Source organism: Dendrobates tinctorius, unplaced genomic scaffold (assembly GCF_039654945.1).
Source record: "Dendrobates tinctorius isolate UK_male_01 unplaced genomic scaffold, ASM3965494v1 ptg000019l, whole genome shotgun sequence".
Classification (NCBI taxonomy): domain Eukaryota; kingdom Metazoa; phylum Chordata; class Amphibia; order Anura; family Dendrobatidae; genus Dendrobates; species Dendrobates tinctorius.
In genome coordinates this window covers 58949165-58971156 of record NW_027361687.1, presented here as the reverse complement: position 1 = coordinate 58971156, position 21992 = coordinate 58949165, and the positions used below count along the sequence as shown (strand labels likewise).

The 21992-nt window shown below is 43.2% G+C and overlaps 1 protein-coding gene and 1 long non-coding RNA gene across 2 annotated transcripts in view; both read right to left on the bottom strand.

Moving 5' to 3' along the window:
* Positions 1-4690: 4690 nt before the first annotated feature.
* Positions 4691-14292, bottom strand: LOC141082978 (uncharacterized). The gene is made up of 2 exons (XR_012230620.1): positions 14183-14292; positions 4691-5795 (listed from the first exon to the last, which is right to left on the bottom strand). It is a non-coding gene; the product is annotated as an uncharacterized lncRNA (long non-coding RNA).
* Positions 14293-17590: 3298 nt separating this feature from the next.
* Positions 17591-21992, bottom strand: part of LOC141082653 (CD48 antigen-like) — a 115788-nt gene continuing 111386 nt past the window's right edge. Inside the window, exon 3 of the mRNA XM_073566604.1 lies at positions 17591-18039. Coding sequence (XP_073422705.1) covers positions 17591-18039 — 449 coding nt within the window. The remainder of the gene's footprint in view (positions 18040-21992) is intronic.

Here is a 21992-nt window from a genome sequence, read left to right as displayed (position 1 = left end):
TCAGACTCCATAACTGGGAAGGGGGGTAATCCGCACACAGCAGGGTCAGTATACAGTGCACTAACATGAAGTGCAGCCTCTCATCATCATACATATACCATCCCCCGACTGCCCCTCTCACCAGTGTCTCTAATACATGTGACTGCCCCGCTCCACCATAGTAATGGCAGACACTGCATGTGTCCCTGCTCTGTCCTATCATACATAAACCCAGAACTCATGAAGACTCTGTATAATACAGCAGTAATGTGGTATATCAGAAATGTCCGCAGGGAGGTCACACAAACGCTGCCTCTGCAATAAGTGAGGGAACATGGCAGCTAAATGAATTACTGAGGTAATCTTGATCCCAGATATGATGTAGGAGCTGATACTACCCTAGTACACACTACACAATGTCTGAGGTGAATGCAGAGTAGTATATGAAACATGTCTGCAGGGAGGTCACACAGAAGCTCACAGTCTGTGAGGAAAAATGCAGCATGCACATGAGGGACATGGCAGCTGCATGAATTGCTGAGGTAATATTAATCCCATACATAATGTAGGAGCTGATACTACACTAGTACATGATGTCTGAGGTGAATGCAGAGTAGTATATGAAACATGTCTGCAGGGAGGTCACACAGAAGTTGTCTCACAGTCTGTGAGGAAAATGTAGCATGCACATGAGGGACATGGCAGCTACATGAATTGCTGAGGTAATATTGATCCCATACATAATGTAGGTGCTGATACTACACTGGTACAGGATGTCTGAGGTGAATGTGCTCCTATCATCTGTCGTGTGAGGTGATAACCCCAATATTATACTCCCTGAAACTGCAGACATGCTTCCTCCTGTTCATCCTGTGTAAGAAAGAGGAAGAGACACAGATTTCCTGCTCTATATAAGCCCCACCCTCCTCACAGTAACCCCCCAGGCACAGACATACTGGGCTTATTACTCTGAAAGCAACATCCCTCGTGCTTAAAAATCTACACCACTATACGAAAAAAAGCTGCAGGAGTAAGGCTAAGTGCACACGTACCGGAACTCTCGCGGAAATTACCGCGAGAATTCCGGAATTCCAGTCCGCGGGAAAATCGCATTTTAAATTCCCGCGATTTTCCCGCGGAAAAACTAGCATTTTGCAAGCGTAATTAGCTTGCAGAATGCTATCGTTTTCCAAGCGATCTGTAGCATCGCTTGGAGAACTGATTGACAGGTTGGTCACACTCGTCAAACATAGTGTTTGACGAGTGTGACCAACTTTTTACTACTGAGGCCGCCTTTGCAGCATCAGTAGTAAAAGATAGAATGTAAAAAATAATAATAAAAAAAATATATATTGTTATTCTCACCTTCTGACGTCCCGCGCAGCCTTCCCGCCTCTCTCCACGCTCCCGGTCCCAGTAATCCTTTGCGACAATTACCGCGATGATGTCCGTTCTCGCGGGATCGAGACGTCTCGCAGTCATTCGCGATGACGTCGCGCGAATGACCGCGAGACATCGCGATCCCGCGAGAACGGACGTCATCGCTCGCAAAGGCTTACTGGGACCAGGAGCGTGGAGAGAGGCGGAAAGGCTGCGCGGGACGTCGGAAGGTGAGAATAACAATATTTTTGTTATTCCGCGGTAATTTCCGTGAGAGTTCCGCTACGTGTGAACCCTGCCTTACACCTGAACACACTAGTCCCTACTACTGTTCCATCATCGGCTCATGCTGTCACTGTAGCAGGTATAGCCAGATGGGACTAGTAGTCCCATCAGATGATGCCTGCCTACACACAGACACACACACACAGCCCCGCAGACCCCCGCACATGCGGACACATACACCGCACACAGACCCGCCCACACACAGTCTTCCCACATACTCTTCCTCCTCCTGATATGCAGCATTTTTAGCACCCACATCTGCAGCAAAACCGCAGATCTTTTTTAAACTTGCGGTTTTGATGCAGATGTGCCTGACTCAATGGTAGTCAATGGGTGCAGAAACGCTACAGATCCACAAAAAGAATTGACATGCTACAGAAAAAAAACACTGCAAATCCGTGCGTATTTTTCTGCAGCATGTGCACAACAAATCTCTATTTCCCATAGATTAACATTGGTAGTGCACTACACCGGATTTGATGCAGTTCCTCACGTCCACAAACGCTACGGAAATGCGTCTAAATCTGCAACATGTGCACATAGCCTAAGAATTTGGCATCTTAGCAAAGGACAATTGCAGAAGTCAACAGCAGCCTCCAGTGGTAATGAATTAAATTGCAGCATAATTATTAAGGTGAACAATAACAGCCACTAGTGGTCAAACTGTAGAATGACAACATGAATCCTGACTCCTCTACACCAGGGAGCATGCCTGAGATGTTAACTTCACAACTACACATGACCTTAGACCATGCCTGCAATGTTCACCTCTCTACATCAAGGACCTTGCGTAAGGTGTTTACCTCTCCATACCTAGGACCATGCCTGACATCTTGACCCCTCAAAAACTGGGACCATGCCTGAGATGTTCACCCCTCCACACCATAACCCATTCATGCAATGTTCACCCCTCCACAAAAGGGACCATGCCTGACATGTTCACCCTTTCACAATTGAGGCCATGCCTGAAAAGCTGACTTCTCCACACAATGGATCCTGCCTAAAATGTGATCACCCACAACACTATGGATCATGCTTGAGATGTTCACATCTCTATATTGGGGCCCATGCCTGATATATTCACCCCTGCACACCACACCAGGGACCATGCCTGAGATGTTCACCCCTCCCCACCTGCGATCATGCCTGAGATGTCCATGCTCAGGTCCGCTATCCGTTGGACCCCCTAGAAGAGCGGGTACTGTCATATTTCCACCCCTCAGTGTATCTGGGATGCAGTTACTGACAACTCAGCCATCCAATCAGGCACAGAGGTGAACTGAAGCTGTCAGTACTTTAATTAACAGCTCTGTCATTTAGTCTGGTGCTAGGGCATGCTGAGCTGTCGGTGGGTTGATTGGGAGGCACTGGCCATCTTCAGCTGTTCATTATCTCTAGTGATTGCCATGCTGCTTAACTGAGCTGTTAATTCCAGACCTCTGCCAAATCTACATTCAGCGTCTGTGTGGTTTGTCTCTGTATGCCTAGTGTTCTGTGTTTTGATCTTTCATTGCCTGACCTTGGACCTCGTTCTGACCATCCGTTTAACCCCTTCTGCTCTGATTCGCTATCTCCTCATATTCTGACCTTGGAACATTATCTGACTACACCTTTGTCTCTGTCTTCTCTTTATGACGTACCCTCCTGGCTTCTGACCTCGGACTCCTTCACTATCCCATTTCACGGCTTGTCTGCAAAAAGTGACTCAGCGTCACACCATGCCTGAAATGTTCACCCTTCCACACCAGAGAGCATGCCTGACATGTGTTCACCCCTCCACACCTGGAACCATGCCTGAGATGTCCACCCCTTAACTCTAGGGACCATGCATAAAATGCTCACCCTGCATAATTGGGACCATTTCTGCAATGTTGACCTCCACACCAGAGATCATGCCTAAGGTGTTCATCCCTCCACACTTGAGACCTTGCCTGCAATGTTGACTTCTCCACACCAGGGATTATGACTGAGGTGTTCAGCCCTACACACTTAGGACTATGCCCGAGATGTTCACCTCTCCACACCAGGGACCATGCCTGAGAGATTCACCACTCCATGCCAGGGAGCACCATGCTTGAGATGTTAAATCTTTCGTAACACATACCAGGGACCATACCTGATGTTATAGTCGGGGAATAAGAGGCGGAGATATTATTTTCAATTCCATAAAAAAAAACTTGATCTGCTCATTACCTACTTTGTACCAACAACCCATGATATGTTAATGGACCCCAGAGCTGTCCTACCATATTCCCTGCTGAAAATCATATAAAGGAAAGCACCATAAAGAACCAAGTAATAAAATATGAAACTTCATTGAAAACAGCATTGTAAAAACAATACAGTATAGCTTACAGTAAATGAGGATATGACAGTGGTAAGCAAAAAAGGGTGGAACCACAGTAGAGGTCAGGTAAACCAGCAGGTGTGCAGATAAATAAAATACAATAAACAATTTTGCTCAAAAGTGCAAGTGCATTTGTGCAGTAGCCTGTACCCAATGGTAAAATCTGGATGATAAGTATATCCAGACCAGAGGGTATACAAAGAAGCAGAACGTGTCCAGGAAGGCTGTCTACCAAATCTAGGACCAAAAGTGCTGAGCAAAAAAGGGTGTGGGCAAATAATACAAAAGTACGGTACCCTTTTTGGCTTACCACTGTCATATCATTATTTACTCCAAGCTACGGTATATGTTTTTAGAATACTGTTTTCAATGAACTTTCACATTTTCGTTATTTTGCTCTTTATGGTGCTTTCCTTTATATGATTTTCATGACTTTTGCACTGAACTTTTGCTTTACCTATCTTTACACCATTCACACTAACCGGTTGATCAGGTTTTCATTGTGGGTGTCAGCCTGATTATAGGCTTTATATTCCCTGCTCTTAGGGGAGACTTACCAATACTAGACATGCTAATGTACTATGATGGAGATACATTTCGGTACAGTGTAGCTGAAATAATAAAATCTAAATCCCCTGTTGTGATAAAATAAAGTAAAAAACTTTAAATAACCATTTAAAAAGAAAATTTACCAATGCATTTTTTAAAAATTAATACTTTATTAAATATAAAGTCCCACAACATTGACTTGGTTTTGTCATGTCCGTAACAACTTGTCCAAAAATGTCGATACATAGCAAAATATGAAAATGAAAATAAAAAAGCACCTGAATAGATTATTTTTCATGTATTTTCTGCCCCCCCCCAAATAAAAGTAAAATAAATTAATCACTAAGGTACATGACCTCTACATAGAGTACAAAAAATAAATGTAATTATAACAAATAAAATATATTTACATTATTGCTATTAGAACGCAAAAAAAATATAAATAAAAACATAAATACATTTGAGGTTTTTTTTTGGATGGTCTTTAAATCCAGGAGTTATGCTCCGCCCCTAGGACTTGTACGAGACATAAAACAGTATACTAGTTTTGCCTTTAGTTTTGCTTTAAGAATCATTTTTACAGGAGAAGTACCGACTAGAGTCACTCCAGGTTTTTTCTGCACCCAATGGTAGAGGTGGGATTTTAATATAACCACCTACTACACAGATGGATTCAGTTCCTAGGGGACATACTGTAATATCTGTTTTAATTTATTTTTTTCACATGGGTTGGCTGACAACTGCGCTATATACAGTTTCTTTGCTGTGTTCTTCATTTTTAGGTCTGGCTCTCTGCTATAAGGAAAAACAAAAAAAAAGTAATATTTTTATAAGAATTATTAGAGTTGCATACAGCTACCACTAGAGGGAGCTTGGGAGCTTACTGCACACAGATACAGCTGAGAATACAGAAAGCTCCCCCTAGTGGTGACTGCAGGTAGCCAGAATTTTATCATTCAATTCAAAAGTCACTGCAGGGAAAGTGGACCTGTGTTGTAGAAAAAAAAACTGCTTTTTGGGGGTTTGAAATATTTTGAATTAGGTTAAGGATCAGTCCAAAATAATATCCATAGATATTGGATGCTGATTGCTGACCAATGAGTCAGGTTTGTGATTTAGCAGCATTCAATTGGGGGTGTGATGTGAAATGTTTGGGTCGGAAATATTTTTTGGATGCGTAGTCTTACCCGTTCACAACTTTTGGTTCCCAGAGCAAGATCGGCGTAATGGAGTTCTGACATTTCCTTAGACTCTACTGAAAGAAAAAGTCAGTAAAAGCATGAAAGAACTGGTATATTTCCCATAATATGCCACAATTAAAAAAATATTTCTAGAATGGGAGTCTCCCTTGATTTAATATCCTATAGTGAAGTTGGAAGGAAAAATGGTCAGAATTTTGGTGATCTTTTTACAAGGTTAAATTGCTGTAATTATGTAGATCATGGACCATAAAAAAAATCCCAACACAAACAATAATTGTATTTCAACAAGACATGTTATAACTATGTGATCAGTGGGGATCTACTTCTCCAGGAAACGATGGACTCAGGTTTGCACAATAATCTATCAGGCGTTTATGGCATCTTGTACTGGGAAAACTCCTCTAATTGGGTATTCTGGGCTCCATAAATTATCACTTGTCCATTAGATAGGTGATAATTTTTAGACTTAGCTATCACATCACTAGATTTGTTTCCCCAACACAAAACGAGGCTAGAAGGAATTGAACGGAGCGGCAAGTGGCGCATGTGATCTTCTGCTCCATTCTAAGTAGAAATGGGTGGATTGATGAGCAGCAATTCGGTCCATCAAGAAGGTTGTTAGTCTGGTTGGGAGGTTCGTGAAACGCTTACCTTCTGGGATTCCCATTACGGCTTTTGATTAGTCGGGCTGACATACAGTTGTGGCCAAAAGTATTGACACCCCTGCAATTTTGTCAGATAATACTCAGTTTCTTCCTGAAAATTATTGCAAACACAAATTCTTTGGTATTATTATCTTCATTTAATTTGTCTTAAATGAAAAAACACAAAAAAGAATGAAGCAAAAACCAAAAATTGATCATTTCACACAAAACTCCAAAAATGGGTCAGACAAAAGTATTGGCACCCTCAGCCTAATACTTGGTTGCACAACCTTTAGCCAAAATAACTGCGACCAACCGCTTCCGGTAACCATCAATGAGTTTCTTACAATGCTCTGCTGGAATTTTAGACCATTCTTCTTTGGCAAACTGCTCCAGGTCCCTGATATTAGAAGGATGCCTTCTCCAAACTGCCATTTTTAGATCTCTCCACAGATGTTCTATGGGATTCAGGTCTGGACTCATTGCTGGCCACCTTAGAAGTCTCCAGTGCTTTCTCTCAAACCATTTTCTAGTGCTTTTTGAAGTGTGTTTTGGGTCATTGTCCTGCTGGAAGACCCATGACCTCTGAGGGAGACCCAGCTTTCTCACACTGGGCCCTACGTTATGCTGCAAAATTTGTTGGTAGTCTTCAGACTTCATAATGCCATGCACACGGTCAAGCAGTCCAGTGCCAGAGGCAGCAAAGCAACCCCAAAACATCAGGGAACCTCCGCCATGTTTGACTGTAGGGACCGTGTTTTTTTCTTTGAATGCCTCTTTTTTTCTCCTGTAAACTCTATGTTGATGCCTTTGCCCAAAAAGTTCTACTTTTGTCTCATCTGATGAGAGAACATTCTTACAAAACGTTTTAGGCTTTTTCAGGTAAGTTTTGGCAAACTCCAGCCTGGCTTTTTTATGTCTCGGGGTAAGAAGTGGGGTCTTCCTGGGTCTCCTACCATACAGTCCCTTTTCATTCAGATGCTGACGGATAGTACGGGTTGACACTGTTGTACCCTCGGACTGCAGGGCAGCTTGAACTTGTTTGGATGTTAGTCGAGGTTCCAACATCCGCACAATCTTGCGTTGAAATCTATTGTCAATTTTTTTTCCTTCCAAATCTAGGGAGGTTAGCCACAGTGCCATGGGCTTTAAACTTCTTGATGACACTGCGCACGGTAGATACAGGAACATTCTGGTCTTTGGAGATGGACTTGTAGCCTTGAGATTGCTCATGCTTCCTCACAATTTGGTTTCTCAAGTCCTCAGACAGTTCTTTGGTCTTCTTTCTTTTCTCCATGCTCAATGTGGTACACACAAGGACACAGGACAGAGGTTGAGTCAACTTTAATCCATGTCAACTGGCTGCAAGTGTGATTTAGTTATTGCCAACACCTGTAAGGGTATGTGCACACGTAGTTTTTAGTCTCTGCGGATTTTGTAGAGAAAACCGCAGGAAATCCGCAGGACAAAGTGCTGCGGTTTTTCTGCGGTTTATCTGCGGATTATCTGCGGTTTTGCCCTGCGGTTTTACACCTCATAATGGATGAGGTGTAAAACCGCAGCGTTTCTGCACCAAACAATTGACATGCTGCGGATTGTAAACCGCAGCAAAACCGCGCGGAAAAAAGCGCAGCATGTGCACTGCTTTTTTTTATTTCCATAGGAAATAAAGGTACTGTACAACGCAGCAAAATCTGCTGCGTTTCTGCAGAGCCAAAAACGCTGCGGAAACGCAGCAGAATCCGCAGCGTGTGCACATACCCTTAGGTGCCACAGGTAAGTTACAGGTGCTGTTAATTACACAAATTAGAGAAGCATCACATGATTTTTCGAACAGTGCCAATACTTTTGTCCACCCTCTTTTTTATGTTTGGTGTGGAATTATATCCAATTTGGCTTTAGGACAATTCTTTTTGTGTTTTTTTTAATTTAAGACAAATTAAATGAAGATAATAATAACAAAGAATTTGTGTTTGCAATCATTTTCAGGAAGAAACTGAGTATTATCTAACAAAATTGCAGGGGTGTCAATACTTTTGGCCACAACTGTAATTCACAGATGTGTTGGGCAGCCAAGGCTAAACAGAAGCCGTGCCGAGGATTCCAGAAGGTTAGAGGTTCCCAGAGCTCCCATCCTGCATCCCAAAAATCGATCCATCCATTTCTAAACATATCTCAAAGGCCCAAAAAAGAGAGCACTTCCCCTATCTTAAGCACTATTAACACTGAACTGTGTTTGAATCCCCATAGATAAGTGTTGGCGGAGTTCTCTCTTCTCTCCCAACTCTCCCATACCCCACGACTACTCGTTTATGCTCCTGTGCTTGGAGACCCAATGGAGGCAGCTTATCTCGAGGGAGAACAAAACCATCTGACGTGCAACAGCCCCGATCGGTCTCTACTCCAAAGTCTCAGTAGGCCCCCATACACATTAGACTTTTGTCAGAGCCCACCGATATTGAAGGGTTCTGCCAATATTAGCCCAATCTAGTGGCCTTGAGAGTGGAGCAACCCTGGTACATGCGAAACCTTACACACCAGTCAACTCCTCCAGGCCCCTACATATCATTATAGTTATATTATGATAATAAAATAGAGATAAATAATAGTTGACAGAACCTAGATTACCGCTTCTATAGGCAAGTAAAAAATGGCACCCGCCTAAGGTGTAGTGCCAGATTGCCAGTGGGATATGTTATCTTAAACATTACAAGTAATTACACTCCCGCAGGGGCAGGTAATGGTGTGCATTGGGTGTGTGTATTCTCTGCTTTAAAAATATGAAAGGAGAAGGGTGTGAACAGTTAGCAATTATACTCTTCACATCCCCGATTTAGAGCGGAGTACAGTGAGTATATAATTCTAGGTACAAAATATATATATATATATATATATATACACAAGGCAGATAAATGCAATAAGCAAAGTGTATGGATTTAAGATGTCACATGCTAGACTAGAGACTGTACTGCTAATAACATTTAATTTTTATGTATATTCATAGAAAAGAGTAGAATAAACAAATTTGCATTCAGTTACATTCATAAATTAAAAATGGCGGGTACATATAAAATCAGTGAAGAGATACCCAGGATAATAGGTCAGGACACAAATAGAATAATAATATCAGTAAAAGCCAAGGAAAAGTACTTGTGATATATATATGGATATAAAGGGCAGTTACCCATTGTGTCTGTCCTGCCTGCACCTCGTTCAAGATACGCGTTGCGTGTAATATTGCTTCCTCAGGGGGAAAACGCGCGTTGGGGATCTTGGACGAGGTGCAGGCAGGACAGACACAATGTGTAACTACCTTTTATACCTATACTCATATCAAAAGTACTTTGCCTTGGCTTTTACTGTTTATAAAAATGATGGATACCATTCATAAAACTTAGGATTCCAGTGTCATACTTTATGTTGTCAACTTTAAAGGCAACATTTATACCCTGGTCTTAGCGTCATATGTGCTTGTATATGAATTGGTATCCTTTGTTCTATATAGCCACACTACAGGATATGAATCTAATGTTCTTTTGATATTATTAATCTAATTGTGCCCTGATCTGACCCTCTACCAATTATCCGGGGTGTCTCTTCACTGATTTTATATGTACCCCCATTTTCAAATATGAATGTAACTGAATAGAAATTTGCTTATTCTACTCTTTTCTATGAATATAAATAAAACTTAAATGTTATTCATAGTACAGACTCTATTCCTCCTTATTGGCAGATTATGTTGAGTCGCTAAATATATGGGTACGTTATAACAAGATGCTGAACTGGTATTTGTTTAAAATTCTTATTCCTAAATATCTAGTTTTGCCTTGTCTTAGGATGGGGGATAACTTGCCTATCACTGGTGTCCGAATGTCGGAATTCCCAACATTTCTGAGGACGGAACTCTGCGGAACACCATCTTGAATGAATCAGAGATGTGCATCCTCAGCCTCTGCTCTGTTCATTGCTCATGGGTCTGTAAGAAATGGTGAATAGCGGTACTCAGCTTTCTCCAGCAGTCACCTAGACAACGAATGCATGGTGGTCTTAAGAGTGCATGGTTGAGCGTGCACATCTTTGATCCTTTCGAGGTGGTGTTCTACATAACTGTCATGTCGGACGCTATTCACACCACAGCGTCCGGCAGGCAGCGGTAGTTCCATCTCCGTCCACTATAGCCTCAGTGGCGCCGGCTTGATTTTACTCAGGTTATCTGGGGTTAATCTAGCTGGAAATCAGGTGGGATGTTTGGTCACGCCCACGGTCTTTAAATAGTCGTGCTGGCCTGTGGGCGTCGCCGATTATAGCTTGTGTTTTATGCCAAGTGGTTCCGGTCTGGAGAGGAGGTGTTGGAGAGAGAAATTCATATCTGGTGTCGTATGATCCGTTGTTACCTTTTCGCCTTCCTATATTTGTGCTTTGTTTTGCCCTGTTCACATTACGGTATTATCCTGTGTGTTTGCGGCGCGGTGTGGTTTAAGTTCTCCCTGTCTGTCATTACTGTGTGGGCTTTGGTGGTTTGACAACTCACTGGGTGGAGGGTGGAGGGTTCAGCTTAGGGCTGAGCAGGAGATAAGGAAAGGCTGGAAGCTCAGGCATTTGCACCATTAGCAAAAACCCTGGGTTGAGGGTCAGACAGGGTTTTCCCTAGTTTGAGGGACTCTGCAGGGGCCCCGGGTATGTCAGCCTCCTTTGACCTAAGCCCCGCATAACAATAGCCCTATTCTCAGGGTTTAGAATTCCTTTTTTTGGGGTCAATTGGGCTTCTGCAGTTGGATTCCATTGATGAACAAGTTATCTCCAGAGGATGGGACTTGTTTTTTATTTTTTTGATGAGGAATAACTCTTTAATGTAATCTGTATGGGAAGTATGTATTAGTAAGCTGCCAAACAGGCAGATCTCTTCAGCGACGCAGCAACGATCCAGCGATCCATATAATGACCTCGGCGGTCGTTGGTACCTTGTAACACAGCAGCTATTCTGAACGATTCCAGCCTGCGTCCCTGAGTTCTGCGTCGCCAACGAAGTCACTCGTCGGTGTCAAACACAGCGATGCATGCTGGTCAGCGGCACGCCGACGATCAAAAAATGGTCCAGAACATTCCGGCACGATCAGCGATATCCAGCGGGGGGACCGGTCGCCGCTACGTGTCACAAGTAGCGAGATCGTAGGCGAGATCGCTGTTGCGTCACAAAATCGGTGATGCTTTAGTGATCTCGCTAGCGATCTTGCTATGTGAGACGGGGGCTTAAGTCATGTAGCAAGGCACGTTTAAGTGTCACATATTAATGGGTCTTTCTGGTTTCTGAAAAAACCATATCCCCTGGCTGTAATGGTTCTTTAAAAAAAAAAACCCTGTGTTTTTCTCACCCTTCATGAATCCACCACTGAGTATCCACCACTACGTCCGTTATTATCTGCAGCGCTGATGACACGTTGAAAATGTTGCAGCCAATCAGCAATCTTAGCAGCTCTGATTGGCTCGTATCATCAACTTGGGCACAGCTGCTGAGCTCAACGATTGGTTGTAGAGCTGTTGAACTGCAATAACAGACACCAGGAGCAGCACTGGACCTGAGGAGCATGAGGAATATACTGTTTATTTTTCTTTAAAAACTGCACCTAAAAGTGGAAAACCAGGAGAAGGCTTTACTTCCCTCCTTTCGGGGATAGTTGCAATGGGTATTTGGAGCAGCTACCTGGTAGAGCCTGCAACCTGTAAGTGGGTAGATGGCACTTTTTAATTGATGTGTTGCCCCAGGTTATGGAGTGGGGGAGACATTTTGCCCCAGTGACTTCTGGATGGAGTAAGCGATTCCCAAAGAGTGAGGGTATTGGAGCTTAATGAGGGTGCCACCAACATTAAAGAGGAACTGTTTTTTCTGACACGAAGGGCAGCTCCACCGCACGTCTAGTTATTTATCTGGACACGACCACTGGGACAGTTCCTAGGGACAAACTGTTTCATAATCTCAACCATGTCTGACTATTCCATATACAGTTAGGTCCATATATATTTGGACAGAGAACATTTTTCTAATTTTGGTTCTAGACATTACCACAATGAATTTTAAACAAACAATTCAGATGCAGTTTAAGTTCAGACTTTCAGCTTTCATTTGAGGGTATCCACATTAAAATTGGATGAAGGGTTTAGGAGTTTCAGCTCCTTAACATGTGCCACCCTGATTTTAAAGGGACCAAAAGTAATTGGACAATTGACTCCAAGGCTATTTCATGGACAGGTGTGGGCAATCCCTTCGTTATGTCATTCTCAATTAAGCAGATAAAAGGCCTGGAGTTGATTTGAGGTGTGGTGCTTGCATTTGGAAGGTTTTGCTGTGAAGGAAACACACGGTCAAAGGAGCTCTCCATGCAGGTGAAACAAGCCATTCTTAAGCTGCAAAAACAGAAAAAAAACCATCCGAGAAATTGCTACAACATTAGGAGTGGCAAAATCTACAGTTTGGTACATCTTGAGAAAGAAAGAAAGCACTGGTGAACTCATCAATGCAAAAAGACCTGGGCGCCGACGGAAGACAACAGTGGTGGATGATCGCAGAATAATCTCCATGGTGAAGAGAAACCCCTTCACAACAGCCAACCAAGTGAAAAACACTCTTCTGGAGGTAGGCATATCAATATCCAAATCTACCATAAAGAGAGGACTGCATGAAAGTAAATACAGAGGGTTCACTACACAGTGCAAGCCACTCATAAGCCTCAAGAATCAAAAGGCTAAACTGGACTTTGCTAAAATAACATCTAAAAAAGCCAGCACAGTTCTGGAAGAACATTCTTTGGACAGATGAAACCAAGATCAACCTCTACCAGAATGATGGAAAGAGAAAGGTATGGCGAAGGCGTGGTACAGCTCATGATCCAAAGCATACCACATCATCTGTAAAACACGGCGGAGGCAATGTGATGGCTTGGGCATGCATGGCTGCCAGTGGCACTGGGTCACTAGTATTTATTGATGATGTGACACAGGACAGAAGCAGCCAAATGAATTCTGAGGTATTCAGAGCCATACTGTGTGCTCAGATCCAGCCAAATGCAGCCAAACTGATTGGTCGTCGTTTCATACTACAGATGGACAATGACCCAAAACATAAAGCCAAAGCAACCCAGGAGTTTATTAAAGCAAAGAAGTGGAGTATTCTTGAATGGCCAAGTCAGTCACCTGATCTCAACCCAATTGAGCATGCATTTCACTTGTTAAAGACTAAACTTCAGGCAGAAAGGCCCACAAACAAACAGCAACTGAAAACCACCGCAGTGAAGGCCTGGCAGAGCATCAGAAAGGAGGAAACACAGCGTCTGGTGATGTCCATGAGTTCAAGACTTCAGGCAGTCATTGCCAACAAAGGGTTTTCAACCAAGTACTAGAAATGAACATTTTTTTTTCAATTATTTAATCTGTCCAATTACTTTTGGTCCCTTTAAAAACAGGGTGGCACATGTTAAGGAGCTGAAACTCCTAAACCCTTCATCCAATTTTAATGTGGATACCCTCAAATGAAAGCTGAAAGTCTGAACTTCAACAGCATCTGAATTGTTTTGTTTAAAATTCATTGTGGTCATGTCTACAACCAAAATTAGAAAAATGTCTCTGTCCAAATATATATGGACCTAACTGTAAATATGTCATGTCCATATTGAACGATAAGGGACCCCCGGTGGGTACAAATACTTTCAAATGCAAGCCATGAGCCATTAGAATAAGTAGAACAGACCCAAACATATCGTTACCGATCATCATCATTGTTCTACTTCAGATAAAATTACCTTTCCACCTTTTCTTCTCTTTTTCCCTTTTTTTATAGAGCATTAAAAGAAACAGTCCAGAAATCACCACCAAAGCCAAGGCAATTAAAAGTAGGATGTAATAGTGACGTCTGTCATCTGTAAAGAGAAAGGAAAGGTAAGTAACTATGTACAGCTGAAACCAGAAGTTTCCATCCACTATATAAAAAGACACATCTTTATGTTTTTCTCAATATCTGACATGAAATCAGAATAAACCTTTCCCGTTTTAGGTCTATTAGGATTACCATAATCTATATACTGTATAAAGCTGAGTGTGTGTGTGTGTGTATCCAGCCACGCCTACTCCAAAAAGCCCCGCCCACTCTGCATAGCCACACTCATTCCACACACAAAAATCCATCCACACGGTCCACGTTGTTAGCGCATTCACCTAAAAAAACACCCTGCAAAACTCACTGGCTGTGACGTCCCAGCCTCTGCGAGCTACAAACAGGGCTGCTGCCTTCAGAGTATGAGAGCGCGGCAGGCACAGGCCACATCTAGCTCCGTCATGTCTAGAATGGAGTTGCTCCTGTGAGGCATGATGTCATGGGAAGTTACTGTGCACGTGTGAGGGGAAGAGAAGAGTGAGGTGAAAATGAGAGGAGTGAGGGGAAAATAGTGGAGTGAGGGGAAAATAGTGGAGTGAGTGGAAAATGAGAGGAGTGAGGGGAAATAAGTGGAGTGATCTGAAAATGAGAGGTGTGAGGTGAAAATGTGAGGAGTGAGGGGAAAATGAAGTACAAATACTGACCAAATAATGTGTGAACTAGGTCTAAAGGAGAAAAGTGTGGTTCTGCAGAATAAGAAGGCTGTGTATATGATATGCTATATTGCAATCAGTGCAATTTCTCTCAGGATCAAGTGTTTCCAATTGTATATGGAAGAAGAGTGTGAGGTGCTGCCTGAGGAGGCGACTATAATGGACAAAAGCTGTGCTGCAGAAAAATGCTATGTATAAAGGAGGAGCGTGTGGTGCAGGAGGAGGCTGTATAAAAAGGAGCATCAGGTGCAGAAGGAATAAGGCCCCTTAACTGCCACCGATAAAAGTCGTATTGACAGTCGTTAAGGGGTTATTATTGCGTTAAAAAAAAAAATTTGCTTCAACAAAATGGCGTTGGTTGTGTTCCATGTACCAGTGCGGGAGCGTTGCTATGTACAACAGCAACAATGTATGCAATATAATCATTTTAATTTGTTATAACTAACCACAGTTGGTTACTATGCCCAGGCAATGCCGGGCTCTTCAGTTAGTTATTAATATTTGCCAAATTCCAGAATAATGAGAGAGAAAGAATGTTTTAAGGCATTTTTATTACTTACTGCAAAGTCAATAGTTTTTATACACTAAGATTACTGTGCCTTTAAACAATTCTGGACTGCCCATATGATGATGTCATGTGTTTGGAAGCTTATGTTTTTTTTTGGCGATATCTAAGTTAATTAGAGACTCACCTGTGGATGTATTTTAATGCACACCTGAAACACACTGCTTCTTTGTGTAGCATGATGGGAAAGTCTAAAGAAATCAGCCAAGTTATCAGGAAGAGAATTGTGGACTTGCACAAGTCTGGCTCATCCTTGGGTTCGATTTCAAGATACCTGAAGGTGCCTCATTCATCTTGTACAAACAATTATATGCAAGTACAAACAAAATGGGAATGTGCAGCCATCATATTGCTCAGAAAGGAGACGGGTTCTGTGTCCCAGAGATAAACGTGCTTTCGTCTGACATGTGCATATCAACCCATGGACAAAAGCAAAAGACCTTGTGAAGATGATGGAGGAAGCTGGTAAGATTTTGTTAATATGCACAGTGAATTGAGTACTGGATCAACATGAGCTGAAGGCCATTCTGCCAGGAAGAAGCCATTACTCCAAAAGAAACATAAAAAAGCCAGATTAAAGTTTGCAAATGCACACAGGAACAAAGACTTTAAGTTTTGGAGACATGTCCTGTGGTCTGAGGAAACTAAAATTGAACTTTTTGGGCATAATGACCATCATTACGTTTTGAGGAAAAAGGGAGAAGCTTGGAAGCCTAACATCATCCCAACTGTGAAACATGATGGTGGCAACATCATGCTGTGGGGTTGTTTTGCTGCAGGAGCGACTGGTGCACTTCACAAAATAGATGGCATCATGAGAAAAAAATATTATGTGGCAATACTGAAGCAAGATCTCAAGACATCAGCCAGGCGGTTAAAGCTTGGGCGGAAAATGGACAATGACCCGACGCATACTGCCAAAATGGTAACAAAGTGGCTTAAGAATAACAAAGTCAATGTTTTGGAGCGGCCATCACAAAGCCTGATCTCAATCCTACTGAAAATTTATGGGCAAAGCTGAAAAGGTCGGTGCGAGCAAGGCGACCTACAAACCTGGATCAGTTACACCAGTTTTGTCAGGAGGAATGGGGCCAAATTCAGACCAACTATTGTGAGAAGCTTGAGGAAGGAGATCCCAAACATCTGACCCAAGTCATTCAGTTTAAGGGCAATGGTACCAAATACTAATGAAATGGATGGAAACTTTTGACTTCGCAGTAAGTAATAAAAATGCCTTAAAACATTCTCGGTCTCTCATTATTCTGGCATTTGGCAAATATTAATAATTATGGTAATCCTAAATGACCTAAAATGGGAAAGGTTTTTTCTGATTTCATGTCGGATATTGAAAAAAACATGAATGAGTCTTTTTATATACTGGATGGAAACTTCTGGCTTCAACTGTATTACAATACTCTGTATACAATACTGTATAAATGACGGTAGTACTTGTACATCAAGTCATGGCAGCAATTGTTAGTCCATGGCTACCATAGTGAAGTATGTGCACCCCTCAATCCTCAAACAGAATGTATAGGTGACAAGGAGGGGGCTGATATTTGTGTACCCCCTAAGACGCTATAGCCAATAATGATTCTAAAGCCCCCGTTACACACTGCGATATCGCTGTAAAGTCACCGGTTTTGTGACGTTGCAGCGATATTGCTAGCGATATCGCTGCATGTGATACTTACCTCCGACCGGCTCCCCCGCTGGCTATCACGCGAGATCGGCCTGGTCCATTTCTCGTCAGTCACTTCCTGAGGCGCTTCCTGTGGCGCCGACGAGCGACGCGTGGAGCCGGGCGGGAGGACGTCAGGATCGCCTCGTCTGACAGGTAAGTAGCGACCCCCGACCCCTGCGATGTCGCTGGTGAGATCTTCCTGTGTGGCAGCTCACTAGCGACCACTTAGCGATGCACCAGCGATCCTGACCGCGTCATATCGCTGGTCGGGATCGCTGGTGCATCGCTAGGTGTAACGGTACCCTAACACCTAAGGGGTTTAACAGTTATTATTGAAAGAATCTCTGAGTCTGATCCCAACCATACAGTGTACGGTCAGCTGTCACATTTGCTATGTTCAACCACAGCCATACTATTCCCGGTCTTTACATGCATGATAGGGTTTTGGGTTAAAGATATAATCATTATGGTTTTCAGATCCTTGGGTATTGCAGAAATATAAATCACCTCTTTCTTACCACTTTTACTTTGCTTTAAAATTACACAGTGAGGGCAGATGTGTCGTACATCAATGGAGACGTTTTTCTGGTCGGCCAGGTTCTGGACAATACATAAGAACTCTGTGTAAAGTTGGTCCGGGGGTACTGATATCTGGATGGTGCTTCCATTACTATACAGCTGATATGTAGAGTCCTGGTGTCTGGATTTCCAGGTGTAGGAGACATCTGATGAGTTCGATAGGATAGAACAATGGAGGGTGATGTTACACTGATCTGTAGTATTTATATGGCATTTCTCTTTTATAGCAGGTGATGGAACAGGGTCTGTATTAAGAAAATAGAAAATTACATGTTACATTTTTTAGGGTATTAAAGGGAATCTGTCAGCAGTTTTTTGCTATGTAATCTGAGAAAAGTATGATGTAGGGGCAGAGACCCTGATTCCAGTGATGTATCACTTACTGCTCTCCATCCTTGGTGTCATTTTGATACAATCACATTTTTCTTTTCTACAAATCTAGCAATGCCCTGAATGCTGAGCTCTTCATAACCCCACCCACATCACTGATTGGCAGCTTTCTTTGTAGACTGTGCATAGGCAGAAAGCCGAAAATCAGTGGTAGGGAAAGGATAAACACAGCAGGAGAACTAAGTAGCAGGAGACGACTAGTTCTGTAGTGATAAAACGATGATTTTATTGAAAGAACAACAAGTAGGTTGGTAAGTGAAACATGACACTAATCAGGGTCTCTGTCTCTACATCATGCTGCGCTCAGATTACATATCACAACCCAGTGGAGAGACTCGACTTAATAAAATAAAATCACCAAGAACAACAGAAATACTATAAATATATGTATGGAGAATTACTGCTCATATATATGTACGTCTATATAGTGTGTGTGTATATATATATATATATACACAGTACAGACCAAATGTTTGGACACACCCCTTCTCATTCAAAGAGTTTTCTTTCTTTTCATGACTGTATATATATATATATGTGTATATATATATATATATATATATACAAAAATTAATACATACACTGGTGCTTAGGTGAGGACAAAGTGGTGACCACTCAACATATAGGAACTAGCAAAAACATCTGAACAATTGGATATGCCAAGGAAAACGAGACAGATTATAATTAATTAATTAATTTTATTAAATGAATCAGTGGCAAGAAATAATAGTATATCACAAAAACTTTGTGCACTTATACAGGGCAAAGTTATATAAAAAACAAATATGGTTGACCCATAAAGGATAAAAATCTAAATAACCTCATATACTGGTATATGTGAGAAGTGATTTGTGAGAATAATTCCTGTTGTAATTAGTCTCCAGAATCATTGGATCGTTGTGTGTAATAAATAGTGCTTTTTTAATAAATCTGTACATGCGCACTATACTGACCATCGACTTGTGATTGCGCACAATACAGGAGGAACGCATTTGCGTTTGACGCTCATTCAGAGAGCCAGAAAGAATGCCTTCATGCCCGTGGTCACATAATCTGCTCATGCACAATACATCTGGAGAGCATTTACTTTCTAGTTTCACACTAGCGTATGGAGGAGCTGCGGAGGGATGCAGACTTCTGCAGCGTTCTGTAATGCTGTAGATAAGCCCCCGATGTAACCTGAAAGATAAGAAAAATGAATTATATTATACCCACCTAGGGGCGGTCTGGGTCCGGAGGGTGTCGCGGTTCAGTTCGGCGCCACCCAGCTTCTAATGGTGACGTCCTCTTCTTTCCTTCCCGTCACGGCTCCTGCACAGGCGCGCTTCTCTGCCCTGTTGAGGGCAGAGCAAAGTCCTGCAGTGCGCAGGCGCCGGGAGAGGTCTGGCACCTACGCACTGCAGTATTCTGCTCTGCCCTTGTAGGGTTCAGCAGGTTCGCAGGATGCAGTGACGAGACACGAGACTGGGTGTGGTTTGTGGAAATAACTTTTATAAACTGTAGCCGCTGGGGCTATATTGAGCAAACAAAAAGTATTAACAACAACCAGTCCACGCAGGGACTCAACAAACCTAACAACACTTTCTTTTGGTAAATGCGACTAACCCGGTTGGTCCGGGAGCTATAGGTCATGTATGACCAAACTGGGGGTCCTTATCTCCTATAGTACATTATCTTTCCAGGGGTCTGTCAGGATCACAGGCGTGGCCACGTAGAGGTCGCTGATGTGGCTGCCTTGACGCCTCGATATTCCGGGATGAAACTGGACTCGACAGGCCCTTGAAGAAACGATGACGGTGGGGCGCAACAGGCCCTGAAGAAACGATGCCGGTGGGGTGCAACAGGTCCTGAAGAAATGATGTCGGTGGGGTGCAACAGGTCCTGAAGAAACAATGACGGTGGGGCGCAACAGGCCCTGAAGAAACTGTGCCGGTGGGGCACAACAGGCCCTGAAGAAACGGTGCCGATTGGCGCAACAGGCCTCTCCTTGCGGCTCTCGTCTCACCACGGAGTTATGACGCAATCTCTAAATATAACCGTTCACCAACCTCTGCTCAGGGTCCCTTAGCAAACCGGACGGGGGTCTCTACGGTCGCCTGTAGTGAGGTGACGTCCCCAGGGGCCAGTGATGACAGGGCCGCAACTGGGGGAGAAGGCAGGGGGGCAGTATCCTGACCGCTGTAACGGAATGGTCTGTAGTCGCAGCAGTCACTGGGGGAATTGTCACAGCCGGGAGGGAAACAGCGGGGGCGGCTGTATGCGTCTGTATGAAGGGAGCGGCCGCCGGTGAAAGTCTCTCACGTGTCACTTGTCGGTGAGTGCGCAGCTTTCCTTTCACAGACCCCTGTCGCTCTCTCCAGAACACACCGTCCGCTCCCTCGGTCCTCTCTGTCTCACACGGCTTCCTGCCTGTGATACCTATGTGATATGTATGGTGTGTGCATGAAGAAGATAGGTGTCCAGATTCCAGATTAGGTGATCACGGGTCTTATTATTCCTTTTTGCATTTAATTCAGCACAGTTTAAGATGGCTGAAGTGGTTGACCGCTACATGACCTGATAAAAGCATAGGGGTTTCGGTGAAAAAAAAACAATTATACAGCACCTGCGTGACATGAGCTGATTACAAGCTCAAGAATTAACCACGCAGGCGCCAAGCAGATAGCTGAAAGGGTTGACCGCTACATGGCCTGATAAGAGCATGGAGGTTTCGGTGGGAGACAACTATACAGTGCCTGTATGACATGAGCTGATTATGAACTCAAGAATTAATCATGCAGGCGTCAAACGTAAACATGTTATATGAGTATTACTTACAAAAAGTGTACTGCGCATGACTGAACTGATATCTGATCGTAAACAGCATATAACAAAGGGGGTTCTCACTGGTGAGCAGGGACAATCCAGGAGATTTTATGGACGCATAACTTCTGTGATGATGTGCTGCTGGATATTTCCTCCTCACTAGTCAAGTCCCCCAATGGAGGAGTGATGCTGCAATATCTGGTAATATATATTGATGCTTACTTTCTCTATGTTATAGATGATGACTTTCTCTATGTTATAGATGATGATGATGATGATGATCATGTGATGTTAGACTAGTGCTGCTATAATTCATGTGCCTATAATACATATATATTGGACTATTATATTAATAAACTATAAATTGTTTTACCGATATAAAGACCTAGTAGTCTTCTTGCCTAATTAGGATATTAGTGAGCGCTACGTACGTAAGGGGCTTGCCCCTCTTAAGGTGAAAACTCGGTAAGACACTGCCTGTTGTCTGGCTCTCTGTCAACTGACACCAGAGCGCGCCCCCTGCTCCTTTTATCCTAGCCCCGCCCCCTGTTGCTCTGACACCCTTACTCGTGTCTCTCCCTTTGTCATCCCCCTGGTGTGATTCCTTCAGGAACCCTGATGGCGGTCCCCCTTGGTTCTGGCCCAATCACTATATGGGGGTCCTCCTCCCCACACCCTCAACAGGGCAGAGCAGTGCACCTGGAAGGAAAGAAGAGGATGCCACCGTTAGAAGGCAGCAAAGAAGAAGACGTCACCATTAGAAGAAGGGAGGCGCCGGACCGGACCATGACATCCATCGGACCAAAACCGGACCCGGACCGCCCCTGGGTGAGTATAATATAACTCATTTTTCTTATCTTTTGGGTTATATCAGGGGCTTATCTACAGGATTACAGAATGCTGTAAAGTAGATAAGCCCCTGATGTCGGTGCCGGCAGCTGATAGGCGAAAAATAGGGTGACAGATTGCCTTTAACACTTGTTGGTCATTAATAGTATATTAG